The sequence below is a fragment of the Lonchura striata genome, chromosome 2, assembly GCF_046129695.1.
Source record: "Lonchura striata isolate bLonStr1 chromosome 2, bLonStr1.mat, whole genome shotgun sequence".
Lineage (NCBI taxonomy): Eukaryota > Metazoa > Chordata > Aves > Passeriformes > Estrildidae > Lonchura > Lonchura striata.
Genome location: NC_134604.1, coordinates 102,886,235 through 102,901,205, shown reverse-complemented (window position 1 = coordinate 102,901,205; position 14,971 = coordinate 102,886,235). Strand labels below are relative to the sequence as shown.

Below are 14,971 nucleotides of genomic sequence, written 5' to 3'. Positions count from 1 at the left end.
GAAAATGGGCTACAGAAAGGCCACTCTTCTGTACAGTTGTGCAAAATCTGCAGAACATTTGCAATCCAAACACAATAACAAGATAGAAAATGAGGGGTAGAAAAAGGAAAAGAAAAAAAAAAGGGGAGCAAGAGAGAAAAAGGGGAGAAAGCAAGAAAGAAAGAAAGGAGAGAAAGGAGAGAGGAAGGAGAGAGGAAGGAGAGAGGAAGGAGAGGAAAGAAAGAAAGAAAGAAAGAAAGAAAGAAAGAAAGAAAGAAAGAAAGAAAGAAAGAAAGAAAGAAAGAAAGAAAGAAAGAAAGAAAGAAAGAAAGAAAGAAAGAAAGAAAGAAAGAAAGAAAGAAAGAAAGAAAGAAAGAAAGAAAGAAAGAAAGAAAGAAAGAAAGAAAGAAAGAAAGAAAGAAAGAAAGAAAGAAAGAAAGAAAGAAAGAAAGAAAGAAAGAAAGAAAGAAAGAAAGAAAGAAAGAAAGAAAGAAAGAAAGAAAGAAAGAAAGAAAGAAAGAAAGAAAGAAAGAAAGAAAGGATTTCTGTCCATTCTTTCCTTCATCCCTTCATGGATATAACTGCCAGGAAATATCAGAGTTCATAAAGTTTAAAGTACATTCACTGAGCTGTACAGGCAATAGTCTCATGTTGGTTAAGAGTACAACTCATGAAAGTATACAGGAGGCTTTTCCTTTCCACATGAGCACTATTAAATCATGAGTCCTAACTTATGCAGCAAAATACTGAAGAGCAGCAGAAATACTTTGTCATGCTCTTAACATTTTTTAAAACCAAGTTCATAAAAAGTAAATATATGATTTAAGAGTTCTCTCACACTTTTATTTCAGGCATGTGCCTAACTCTAAGGAGCTATTTCCCCTCATATTCACTGGGTTGTCTTTAGCAGATAACAAATCTCATGGAAGTTTAAAACATTTTAATTGCCTTGTGAACTCAGCAGAACCCAGAGACATCCCTTCCCCTTCAAAAGCAAACCAGAGGCTTTTTTACTCCTTGGTTATTTTTCAGGTTCCATGCTCAATTCTGCTCTCATCACACATAATCCCTGCATACAATACAGCCAAATTTCACAGCTGAGAAAACACATAGGAAACTACTTGAAAAATCCAATTCACTCCTTTTCTATTGTGGGAATCTTCAAAGCATCTCAGATTTGAAGCATTTCATTGCAAACCTTTTCCACTGCTGCTGTTCAGGGCTAAAGAAACACTGCTACCAATGATGTTGAAAGTCTACATTTTCCCTTTTGCAAATCTGCACATTATACTGATACCTTCAGTGCAAAAGCATCATCAATCACAGTACCATGACTATTTTTTTTAAATCAACCTAATGTGATTAAGAGACAACACACAATTTGGTCTTAATTTAATACAAACCAGCATTCCTTTGCAGTGATGGTAAACCTTAGCAACAGGCTTTAAAAAAAGCACAAGGAAATAAGACCTAACCTTTTGACACTTAAACTCACATTAGTTACTTTTTGTCTGCTGATTTTCACCATTTTATATGTTTGACAAAACTGAAATACAACCACTGCATTATACTTTCCCCCTGTTATTTAAGAAAACTCCTAGAGTTTCTCATTAAATATAAAAATTGGTTTTCTCCCACCACCAAAACAGTACCTGCACTCCAAAAATGCAATGCAATACTGGAATTATATAATATAAAATATCATTGTAAAACTGACCTTTGATAACAAAAGCTTTATAGCATGTGGAACTTCCTGCATGAAGGCCACAGTCTTCCAAAAATGCTTTTACATACTTTTTTTCAATAGCTAAAGATCATGTTTTTTTAATTCACAGAAAGTAAACACAAGCAGAGCATTGGTAGCTTATAAAATATACAAATCCTCATTAAAGAAGTGGTATCATTGACCACTGAAAGTTTCACACAGCTGAGTAACATTAAAATATAATTTACTAGAGCTCTCACATATTGATATAAAAACTACTTTCTGCACTTAAGTAAAGGGCTGGGGTGTAGCAAATGGACAAAAAGAGAGACTTTCATACATGAGTTTCTATGTAAGAGTGAGTGTGTGCCAACGAGGCTATAAGTGCTTCAACCTCAGAGGAGCCATTAACAGAGTCCCTCCGCGGGCTGCTTTCATAGGTGTTCATGAAGAGATCAAGGTACATTTCTTTCCATTCTTGAAAGTCTCTAGACGTCAAGGCTGGATTATCCAGAACTTTATCTATAATGGCTATTTCTCCTTCCCTGGCCTGTGAGAGAAAAGGAACAAGCAAAGAGTTAATGCAGGTGATGAGTCACTGACAAAATCAATCACATCGGTGGAAGCAGAGAATGGGGGGTAGAACTCAAGCCTCAGAGCCCCTGAAAGCACAGGGACTACCTGATCTATGAGCACTCACACACAGGAGCCTTTCTACAGGGTGTGCCACATTCCCCTGTGGGCCTTGGGGTTCCCTTGCCTTGTCCAGAACCCTCAGTAAGAGTCCCTATTCCACCACTTGCCCCCTTGTTCAGCCCCAGAAAAAGCAAGTCCTGTACTACTGCTGCATTTCTCAGGGTGGGTTTCACACAGCAAAGTGCCATCTGTTTGCTCTCGATCAGCATCACAAGTACTGCGTGGGTGTGTGGGATGCAGACACACGCACACGCCCAGCCTCCTGCCCGCCAGCACAGCTACACCTCCTCACCAGGCTTGCCATGGGGCACCTGAGCTCTGCATTGCAAGGGCTGTGCAAGGAGACTCACAGGAACGACAGCTCATCTGCACTACAGATCTGCTGCATGCCAAGGGCTGGCTGGCTGCAACCTCTTCCACCACTGACGTGGCAAAGAGAAGGCAGAAAAAGGGAAAATATAGCTGCTGCTGCCTCCTTATGCCCCATGGAGGCAGGGATGTGACTGTCCCACAATCCCTCTCTGGCGACTGGGTCACAGAGCTGAGTGTCACAGTAAGCCTCAGATGTACCCACAGCCACTCACAGCTGTTGCAAGTGGTGGAAGCTGGGTGCCACAGCCATAATCCTTGGAAACACAGCCAACACACACCTCTGGTTCCCAGCACTGCTACTCAGCACAGGAATGGCATGGCCACAAGCAACCTCCCTCCAACCTCCCTGCAAGATGGGTTTCACACTCCTCATGGCTAACTCATATTTTCCATGTCCATACTATGAGTAATTAAATCCTTCTGGCTAGCATGGCAAGGGGAAATATCAAGCTGTGTATGATGGAACAGATCAGAAGGGTCAGAGACATCTTCCTTAAGCAGTGCTTTCATTGCTGTGCAAACAATAGCAAATTAACACTACCTGCTAGAATATTCATTTCCAGAAAGAGAGGGCAAGCTGAGAACATGCTGTGGAAAAGGAACCATGGGAACTCCTGATCACCAGATCTCAGCTTGAGCTACCATAACTTATTTCTCACAGATTATGGCTGGTCCCACACCTCTGCAGTACCAGCCAGGCAGCTCATACTCAGTCATCAGAGAATGATTTTATGTTGTCACAGGACAGAGAGCACAGGGGTCTTTCATGAATGACTTAGAAGATAGGACACCAAGAGCCAGATTCAGTTTGGAGGACTGTCTCTGGATATTATTATGTAGGATAAAATTCAAGGAGAGTTCAGAACATCAGTGCCAACAGGCTAGTGCAATTGGCTGCATTCAGGAGGGAGAAATCACAGGTACTGATAAAAAGCAAGACTAATTGATTAGGTAATATCAGTAGCTACTGCTTGATACAATTGCCAGTAGTGTGGCAGAGGTGGAGCTCTGGGCTGTAACGCAGCCAGTCACAAGCTACCATGTTGTCACTGCAAACCAAGCATGTGTCATTCTATGCTGCTGCTCTATGCAGAAAACAACAATTATCTGTCTTTGCTCCTTGCTGCCACTGCATTTTCCATTATTGGTCTCATGTACATAAGCATGATTTACACCAATCACAGTCCAAACAAGAGTGCTGACAGGCTTAGAAAATATGGCTCATGGACAGAGAATGGAAAAATTGTTTGCTTGGTGCAAAGGAAAGAAGTTCCAGAGAAGCACAAAACCAGGAATGTATCTCAGGTATCAATAACCACTAACAAAGAGACAATTCAGCATGGCAGCAGGCTGCTGATGCTGAACCACAGCTGTGGTGTGAGACCCCACTGTGGTACAAACCCAAAACTACAGCGCGAACCTCCTGCCACCCCGATGTCTGTGAGCACTGTGATTTTGTTTCAGTTTCTCATGCTTGAAGAAGCCATGGACAGCTGTGAATGTTGCCCTTTTTTGTCAGCCTTCAACCCTACAAAGACTCACATGCCAAGATAATAATGCAAGTTGCCTTCAAGGAGATGATGCAGTACAGAAAGTTAAGCACATGTAGGATTTCTTTTCAGTATGGGAGCCCCACAGCATGAAAATAATATTGTCTAAATGCTTCTCTAGGTGATAGAAAACTAAATTAATTAATGTTTATAAAGCCCTCTTTGATGAAAGCTGTTACAACATGCACTGTACAATTATCTGGTGACTTAAAATGTGGTAATTTAATATAGTTAACAGGGTCCCTAAGGAAATCCAGCATATTGTTTCCTGAAATCTCTATCAGGGCATAACTGAAACTGCTGTAACAAATAAAGGAAACTGACAAGGAGACTAAAAGAGCTGTAGTACATTTAAAATTACCATATAAATTTTAAAATCTATTATTATCACTACTTATTTAATCAATCTTACTGATTAAATACAATGATCCTATCAGTTTTCACAGAAACCAAGCATACAGTTTCCTCCTGGACAAGCTCATCAATTAGACAACAGTCAAATGTTGCAAAAGATACTGTTCTCTTCTAAAGGCTGGCTTTGTTTAACTTTAGACTTTGGCAATTACAAAATGAATGTGTTTTGATAATTCAAAACCTTCAGGGATAAAACAGGGATTAAGGTTTCCTCCAGTAATTTGGTGTCAACTTCTGTTAAACTAACTAGAGGAGGAGCAGCTGACTGAGATTAAATACAAGAAAAAAAAAGAAATTGAAACTGATCCCCTCACTTTGACTGCTCTCCCAGGCACATTTTTCTCTTCTTTTCAAGCAATGCTTCCCCATGTGTCCCTCGTCTGCACACTGGGGCTCAGCCTGGACTCCAGCCGCACACAATAATCTCTGATTACAACACAGCCCGATCCAACCCTGGGGCAGGATTTTTCCTCCCTGTTTTATCTCACCTTTAAAGTGCTTTTCAGAATTCGCAGCTGGTGCAGTTTTTCATTGACTACTGGATCGCTACATCTCTTTATAAAAGATTTCTTATACTCCAGCTTAGTGGAAATCCGGTGTTCTCCTAAAGGAGACAGGCTGGCCTGCTCCAAGGCTCTGTACAAATCTTGCAAGGAGTCTGCTGTTTTTTCCTCTACAGTTTCAACTGTAATGAGACAAAGGGGAAAACAAAAAAAGGAGGAAGAAATAGAGAAAGCAATAATGTATCATTAATGTGATTACATGAAGACCTATAAAAAACCTTTGCCAAATGTTTAACAGGTTTAACTAGACCATAAGGAGAATATTTCACACCTCCTAAGTTCCAGAAAGGAGCTCAGAACTGCTCCTTCTTGCTATTGGCCTTCACAAGAAAGGGAGAAAAACTTTCAAGAATGTAAAAACGTGACATGCAACAAAAGAGGGGAAAAAAGAGAAATAGCTCAAGGTGCAGTAATATTAGAGTGACTTACTACCAGAAATCAGATTTCTGGTACTGCAGTTACATAGTTCTGGTGACTTCCTTGTTACAAGCAGAGCACCCTGGGAGCATCCTGCTAAGGATCAGGGATCACATCTCAGACTGAAAGTGCTGATAACAGCACACAAGAATATGTGATGGTGGTCCTGGAATGACACATCCTTTTCCTTCCTAGGAAAGTTCACTTATTTTTGTCTCTTATTTTTGATACTCAGTGGTGTTGTTCAATAGTCAGTAATGCTGTCACTTATTCTGGTCTGTTACTTTACTATTACCTCATGGTTCAGCAGCAAACTAGAGACTAAATATAAGAGCCATGACCTGGCAGCATAGCAAACCAAAACAGAGCTGTTTGCATTATAGTTTTGTTTAAAAAAAAAAAAATATCAATATTTATTGTATACTGTATCAAAATAAGAAATAAGAGAAGTATTTATTTATTATAGGTTTAAAATATTTGTTCTAACTAGTACTGAAAGCATTTAAAAAGTAAAAAAGAAAATAAAGGTTTTGCTTCTTTAAAAACAAAACCAAGCAAAAGCTGGGGATGAAGTGTTACTCTGATATGAGCATCTGAAATGCTTCATTTAGAAAACATCAAACCACTTCAACCTTTCACACAATGTTTCCCCCAGAGGAAAATCTTTGGTGACTCCGTACAAGCTTTGCAAGCACCAGTGCAGTCAGGATTAGCAGAGTGGGGATCAGGATTAACTGGGGCAGCTCTTGGGACAGTATTGGCTGTGTCCATGGCTGTGTCCATGGCTGTGTCCATAGCTGTGTCCATGTCTGTGTCCATGGCTGTGTCCATGCCTGTGTCCCATGGCTGTGCCCATGGCTGTGCCCATGGCTGTGTCCAATTGGCTGTGTCCATGCCTGTGTCCCATGGCTGTGCCCATGGCTGTGCCCATGGCTGTGTCCAATTGGCTGTGTCCATGTCTGTGTCCATGTCTGTGTCCATGGCTGTGTCCCATGGCTGTGTCCCATGGCTGTGTTCCATGGCTGTGTCCCATGGCTGTGTTCATGGCTGTGCCCATGGCTGTGTTCCATGGCTGTGTCCCATGGCTGTGTTCATGGCTGTGCCCATGGCTGTGTCCATGTCTGTGTCCATGTCTGTGTCCATGGCTGTGTCCCATGGCTGTGTCCCATGGCTGTGTTCATGGCTGTGCCCATGGCTGTGTCCATGGCTGTGTCCATGGCTGTGTTCCATGGCTGTGTCCATGGCTGTGTCCATGGCTGTGTCCCATGGCTGTGTCCCTGCCTGTGTCCATGGCTGTGTCCATGGCTGTGTCCCATGGCTGTGTCCATGGCTGTGTCCATGGCTGTGTCCATGTCTGTGTCCATGTCTGTGTCCATGGCTGTGTCCCATGGCTGTGTCCATGGCTGTGTCCATGGCTGTGTCCCATGGCTGTGTCCATGGCTGTGTCCATGGCTGTGTCCTATGTCTGTGTCCATAGCTGTGTCCCATGGCTGTGTCCATGGCTGTGTCCATGGCTGTGTCCTATGTCTGTGTCCATAGCTGTGTCCCATGGCTGTGTCCCATGGCTGTGTCCATGTCTGTGTCCATGTCTGTGTTCCATGGCTGTGTCCATGGCTGTGTCCCATGGCTGTGTCCATGCCTGTGTCCATGCCTGTGTCCATGCCTGTGTCCCTGCTGTCCCTTGCACACTGACACACGTTCACACAACACCCAGACACTGCCTGTGCTCCCGGAGCCCTCGGGGAGCTCCCAGCCAGTCCTGGCTTTCACACTGTGCCTGTTCTCCTGGCTCAAGGTGCCTGTGTCCTCCAGAGGTTTCCTAGAAGCTCTTGTAGGAAGGCTGCTTGGTTCCCAGCATTTACCCTGGGACACCCTGCTCCAGGACAGTCATTTCTACTGGCTGAAAGTTTGCCACATACAGAAGCAACTTTCAGTAAAGAACCTCAGTGTCCTCATGTGATTAGAGGGTTTCTTATCAGTCACCAAGAGAGAAGACAGCTTGTGTTTAAAAGTGACATTTTTAGCCCATCAAGAGCTACCTGAGGCCACCTCCCATTTGAACCCGTACTATGCAGTAGGGCAACAACTCTCCTCAGGCTCAGGCAAGAACTCCAGAAACCCAAATCTCCTCACCCCATCACAAAAAGTGTTTGCTTTTGTACAGATATTTATACAATTCAAGAATTTTGCAATCAGCAACTAATCTTGCTTTATCTCTCATATGTTTATTCCTTTGGCTTTTCAGAGGGCAGATGCTTTTAAAGCACACATTTAAATTTTTTTTAAAGAGATATGGAAGTGAAGAAAGATTGGAGACTTTTTATAGATGGAATTATTTTGAATTTGCATAGAGCTCATCCCATCCTGTGCTACCCTGCTTGGTGAGCTGGGTTCATCACTGTCAATGGTGGCCAGAACTGAAATAAAATAGAAGAGACTCTTTTCTCTTTCTTGTAATTTTCTTTCTTATTAAAACATTCAGTAGCTGAATAATCATAGAGTGGTTAAAATCTTTTGTGGTCTTGATTTTTATGCTTTCTTACGAAGTCTATGCAGCAATGAGGTCAGAAGTTTGGGATCTATCAGTTCCTATCAGATGAATGCTGATGTCCACCAGTCTGACAGCTGTGGAAGGGGAGTGATTTGCTAAAGGGCAAAGGGAAAACTCCCTCCTGGTCTGACACACGAGTATTGGACACCTGTTTCTCTCTCTCTATCCCCTTCTCATCTCTTGCTATGCAAGGCAAAAGAGGTCTTTCCTCAGGTGTCCCCAGCAGCACTGCCAAGGTTGTACCCTGAGGGGATTAGGGCAGGGATGGCTTCCCTGCATGAAGAAGCAGGCCAGTGCTTTGTTTCCACACCATCTGAATTCACTTTACTAGAGAGATCTAGAGCCTGGATTGGCAACCAGCCACTACACCCAGGCTTGCCATCAAAAAAAACCATGGTTTCCTAAAACACAGAAACTCTCCACTAAGGCAAAATGCAGCATTTGAGTTCAATCCCAAGGTCAAATACAGAATGACAACTGAATGAACCTGGATGACAAAATGGCCCCTGCCCAAGAGTATAAACCCTGTGCCAGGGGGGCTTGTCCTGCCCTGCCTACATTGCTGGCCTGGGATCTGCATGGCTGGTGCTCCTCAGGGCTCATTCCCTGGGACAGGCACCCACTGCTCGACATGGGCCTCAGAGGGAGCGTGGACACCAAACCTACCAAGCTTCTGCCCTTCCCTGAATGGGAACAGCTCTGAGCCGGCCCAGGAAAGGCCCAGCACTGTGGGGGCAGGACACAGGCTGGGTCAGTGCTCTGCCTGTCAGCACAACACTGACAGGAGGTCTCTGGAAGGCAGCAGCACATCACCTCCACACGGCTGGGGCTGCGTCCCCCACCACCCTGTCACTGACTCAGTGATGTCACTATGAGCAGCACGTCAAAAACGGGACAGGATTTCCTAAAGAGGAAAGAGGAGGAAATAAAAACAAGTCCCTTAAATGCCTTGCTGCTGCTGAAGCTGGGAAAGCTTTAAAGAGGGCAAGATGCCATGTTCACCCATGGTGGGGGAGAGGGCAGTGGGTGGCACAAAAACACATCCCCAGCCCTTAATATTTTCCAGAGAAATGCTGAAGGTGGTGCTGCTGCTCTCAATGGCTCTCAGTAGGCGGGAATGAGATTACACACACATCTCCCCTCCCTCAGCCTTCTGCTAGAGGCTTTGATTGATTTCCTGTAGGTGTTGGTGAAACCCTTGGCACCATGAAGCATCTGAGGTATTCTGTTAGATATAGAGCTGAGCTTAACACATATTTTCTTTTTAAAAATTGGTGGATTTGTATGCAAGTCATGCTTTTACAGCATGGCTGTCTTGTTAAAGAAGAATAAGACATCTGGTAATGTTTTGTTTAAGTAGAAAATGAGGTCTAATAGGATTTGCAGGTGACCTCAGACCAGCAGCCAACACAACAAATTGTTTTTCTCACTCATTTGGCTGCTGAGTTGGGGGTTGCATCTTTCCTGTTTCTCTGAATGCACTGCCAGGTCACAGTTTCCACATACTGCTGAAAAGCTGTGTCTTCTCTGAAGCTGTAATTTTGACCCCTGCCCCTCACAAGCCTGAACAACTCTATAACTCAGGGGCAGAAATAAAGCTGCACAAACTGCAACACATGGGATCTAAATCTAATAGAACCCTATCTTCCAAATGCAAGAATACACAGGTACTGAATTTTGTAACAAAGAAACTCCTGCTGTCTTCAAGTGAATGCAAAGTTATTTGCATTTAATTCTGGAGATAATGAATACATCTCTCTAGTAAACATTGTGTTTATTATTATAATTTACTATTCTGCTTTACATAGGAAAAGTTTCTGAACTTTTTGTACTTTGCCCTTAAAATGCAGTAAATCTCTGTAACTACTTTTACATTTTCTCCGGAGTGAGAGAGATGAAGATTATGGTTGAGTAGGTGAAACTCCAACAAGTCAGGAACTGTTTGGGTTCTCAGCATTCAGGAAAAAGCTAGTGGGATTTCTCATACTGTGTTGTCACTTGCTGTTGAAAAGAGCATGCACCAAGCTCTGTGATGTCCTAAGTGTCATCATCTCCTGGCTCTGTTAGGAAATTCATCTTTCCATTATTTCCCTCTTATAAACCAAGATCATAACAGCATAAGGTACTGTTGCTGTCGAGGCAGGACAGGAATGAAGAGACTCTGATCAGAAGGCTGTGAGAGTAAAACTCTGATTTATTCAAAATACACCGCTCTTTTATACAGAGCTTCATGAGGACCAAATCCATTGGTCCTGAAGTGAAAACAGCCCACCACCATTGGTGCAAAGTGCTTGACGCACAGTGATAGAACTTAACTATAAACAATATGAATAACAAGAGAGATAAAAAATTATTTACATTGTTTTCCAACTCTTTCCCAGGCTTCTGCCTGGCTAGAAACTCCCGTTTCTCTCTTTGACTGAATCTGAGACCCACAAGGTACTTCTGTGAAAAGTGACCAGAGAGAAAGTTACCATTGGTATTTACATGGATCAAGAGATGATTGGTCCGTGTAAACTGATGATTCAGGAAGAAGGTACTGAATTAGAACCCTGTAGAAGGTCACCACTGCAGCCCAGCTGGCTAACACACTGCTCTCTGGACACAGAGAATCTCTAGGTACACACTTCTCAAAAATCTGCTCTAAATATATGGAATAACCTCCAGCAGTTTTCAGTAGAGGTCCCTGCACTTCTGTTCATTTTTCTGCTAAGCTCAAGCCACCAAAATCTTGCATGGTTTTTGTCTTTCGGTGAGTTACCAGAGGAGCCGTGATTTCATGTGGGGCTGAGTGAACACAAGTGTCTGTGTAAGGATGGTTAATAAATTTTGTCACTACCCTGCTAACAAGGTCATATTTCAAGGATCAAAACTCTTCATTGGGGCCCCTCTGGTCTTTGCCAGTGCCTCCAGACACCACCTACACTCAACCCCTTTGCCTTCAGACTTCTCATCCTGACTGAAGGGCACTGCTGCCACCCTGATGGAATTCTCCATTTTCCCAATATCCTCTTTTCTGTTTGCTCCCTTTTCTGCTCAGTGACGCACTTTCCTTCGCTGCGCGACTCCTCTCACACACGCCCACTCCTCTCCTTGCAGTCAGCCCTGCATTTACCAACCTCTGCAAATCCCCAGAAAGCCAAGCTGCTGTGAAGTCTGTGACAGAAGTGAACAAGGCACAGTCAGACTGAAATCTCCAGGCTCCATTGAAATTTAAACTTCCATTTTCACTCCTTTTGGTGAGCTCACTCCCTCTGGCAGAGGAACCAGCTAACCTCAGCTTTCTCAGGATATTAAGGAGGCAATTTTGTTAGAATACATCACTAATTACATTATTAAGCAGCTGCCATGTTATTTCTTCCTCCAAATCCTAAAGATTTGCTTCCAATTTGACAGCTACACCTTTTTGCTTCACCTTTTGTGTAGGGGAGGCATTTACCTCAAGTGTCCCAGAGACCTGGGAGTGAGTAAATGCAGTAAATACTCCCCCAAAACAAGAAGCATCCCAGGCCTCTGGGAAGTGGTCTCAAGTTAGATAAAACAGCCTTGGGTGTACAAACCTCCGGGTGTTTTTTTTGTCTTTTTCTTCTTGACCCTGATGTATCCATGTTTGGAACAGACACCCTGGTCTGCCACAAGCTAACAACTGATATAATTCCAGCAGCAAGAAAGCTTTTGTAACCCTCCTATGCCACAGCAGGTTCTCTCTGCCATGTCTAAAACAGGGACTATCAAACCTGCCAGTGGTTTCACTGCCAGGCAGGCAGAGCAGCACACAGAGCCCTGCTGACCCCTTGGGAAGGGGCAGCTCTGCAGCAGCTCTGCAGCCCCTGCTCCAGCTGTGCCAACAGGCAGGCAAGGGCTGTGGCCACAGTGTTCAACAGCCTGGCTGGACTTCTAAACCCCAGGGAACACTTAGCAGAGACTGAAGGGATCTCCCTAGGTACTAGATACAAGGTGAAAAAGAAGAAGGAGGAAAGGAGAGTGGATGTGGATTTTAGCACTGTCGCAGCGAAGGGGAGAAAAGAAATTTCTGAAGAAGCAGTTGGTTTCTCAGTGCAAGGCCCAAATCCATCTTTGCTGCTGTTTAGGTTAATCATTAAGAGTCCAAATTGCCCAAGAGTGAGACATACCCAAATGCTTCTAATACAAAGATTCAGGAATTAATAATTTTTAACACTATTTAGATGGCTGGCTGGCAGACTAAGCTATGTATTTCCTTACCTCCTCCCCCCAGGCTAAAAGGAACAAAGTGGTGAAATCAATGTAAGGCTTAAAGGAGATGGTGTCTGCAGAGCTGTGGCTGTCCATGTCACTCCTGCACAGGTATGGGGGGAGTTACAATGACTGGTAGCTCCTGGTAGCTGACTGGTACAAGCTCCTGGTAGGAAAATGTTACAGGTCACATCCCTTATTACTGAGAAAAGGAAGAAGTAACACAGGATTTAAGCCTGGCATGGTACAGCAGGCAGGAGGTGCAATAAGATGCAGGTCTACATGGAAACAGTAGCTAAACATCTGCTCTGGGTAAAATAGAGCAGATTTCCCTGTTGAAGTACAAAGACACCTATGCTATGTCCTATGCCACATCCTATGTGACTTTAAAATCAAGGCTGGACTGGATATGTGATTACACCTGTAAACACACACACATCTTTATATATATATATATATATATGCCTACACATACACATCAGCATATTAATGTTTTCTATAAGTGAAGAAAACTTAAAGCAAGCTGAGTTAAAACTAAATTAAAAGCAAAACAAGTTCTTCTTCAGCAGTACCCAGTCTTTGCAACCCTTCCCCTAGGTATTGCTTCCCTTTCCCTGCCTTCTTCTGATTCATGTAATCTTCTGTCCTTTCTGTCCCTGTGTATGTGAAAGTGCAGGATTTTCCCTAAAGTCTTGAATCAAGGAAGAGAGGAGCATTGTTTAAAAACAAGCATTGATCCGTATGTTTGGTGAAATTTTAGTAGCTGGAGACTACTAAAATAAAAGTATTACATTTTATATTTATTGTATTTATGATTTTGTATTTATTCAATGAAGGTATTAAATCTGGGTTTTATACCATCATTTCCTCTAAAGTGGAAGTACTTTTGGGTTACTGGAAGAATTGTACTGAGTTTCCATTCTCTTCCATTACATAAACCTTCAGACAAAAAAAGATACTCCCTGGGGAGGGTGCTCACTGAAAGCACCAACACAATAGAGTCCTGCACTTGCTGGAGTTTTACACCCAATGGTATGAGCCTGCTTCTCCTCTCACATGCATGAGCATAAATTGGGTTTCTTGAAATACAGTGAACTGTGCAAGCAAGTGGAAAACTCATATCTCAAACGATAGATATCTGAAGTTATTTCAGGTATTTTCTGCTACAGCAAAGTTTAATACCAGAATCAGGCAGGTACCATCTTTTAAAAGATCTAGCCCTAGTCTCGCTAAGGCCTGACAGATGCCAAGCCTTTTCTGTGGCACCGAAGGTCTAATTCTTATTGTGAACTACTTCTGGCACTAGCAGTTTTCCTTTTGGGTCAGTAGATCCCTGAGAATCTCTTTTCCACTGGAGACACCTTTCTGGAGATGTCTGAAGGATGAGCCAGGGCTCCACAGGCCTCCCGTGCCTGCTGGCTGCAGTGTGAGCTGGCAGGCTGGAGCACGTTCACGTGTTCAGCCTCCAGCCTTCATGGCACACGTGGGCTGCTCTTGCTCTGGGTCTCACACCCACCTCAGCCACATCTCTTCAGCCTTCCAACAACTGGAATTGTTTGCAAAACACAGCTGACACTAAACTGAGCATAAGGAAAAACCCTCAATGTCTCTCCCTGCAGATCTGCGTTGCTGAGCTGAAAGCAGCATTCAGCCACTTCTGACATGCACTTAGCAGTGAAGTACAGGTGCCAGCTAATGAGTTACTGTGTTAGTGAGAAGGGGACACACATAATTAGCTTTTGCTGCTCATGCTGCCTCTTCACAGCTCTTGCATGCCTCACATGAGCATCTGTAGCTCCCTCTTTGCTCGCAGTCCTGCTGTTTCATGAGGTTATATTGGTGGGCTGTGATTTCAGAGAGGACAGAAGAATGAAGTCACTCCAAAGCTTCCCAAAGTAATGGAATTCTGATCAGTGGCAGAACTTTTCTGCAGTAGGGTTATAGTTGCATCCTTCCTTGGTTTTGGATATGGTACTCCAGTCATTAAGCTGCCTATGAAGGCACCAGTTTAACTTTCATCTGCTGATTCTAGTGACTCTCTGGGAGAATTTTACACAATGAAATAGGATATCCTGACATTTTTATGTGCCACACACTGATATAAGTGCTGTTTAATTTTACTAAAAGCTATCAATGCTGAAGTGAAATAAACAGACCAATCACACTTTGATGGTACACTTCCCCTTGGGCTCTGCAGTTCAAAAACAATAGAAAACTTGTATTTATGAGGAAAGCCAGGAGCTGGAGCAAAGCGGGCAAAATTGCTAGACATGTGATGATTCTGTAACTTTGGAACAGGATGAGGAGTTCCTTACAAATATTAATTCACAGTATATAGAAGCAATTACTCCTTGAGGAAAATACTGGTATTACAAACCTAACCTAAGGCTGCAGCACTCAAAGCTGTGAAAGGTTAAGTGACAAACGATACGGACCCAGTGACATTACTCACCAGTCAGATCAAGCCACAGTCACGCTCGCACAACAGCAGTGCCTGTCAAGGCTTATG

At 43.3% G+C, this 14,971-nt stretch overlaps 1 protein-coding gene across 5 annotated transcripts in view; it reads right to left on the bottom strand.

Moving 5' to 3' along the window:
- Positions 1 to 496: 496 nt before the first annotated feature.
- Positions 497 to 14,971, bottom strand: part of CNKSR2 (connector enhancer of kinase suppressor of Ras 2) — a 205,531-nt gene continuing 191,056 nt past the window's right edge. For 2 of the 5 annotated variants that reach the window (XM_077781641.1, XM_077781643.1), the window contains 2 exons: positions 5,205 to 5,401; positions 498 to 2,234 (listed from right to left, as the gene is read on the bottom strand). In XM_077781641.1, coding sequence (XP_077637767.1) covers positions 2,019 to 2,234; positions 5,205 to 5,401 — 413 coding nt within the window. In that variant the 3' untranslated portion in view covers positions 498 to 2,018. Of the gene's footprint in view, positions 2,235 to 5,204; positions 5,402 to 14,971 lie in introns of all 5 variants that reach the window. The other 3 variants (XM_077781642.1, XM_077781640.1, XM_077781645.1) reach the window with 3 other exon arrangements.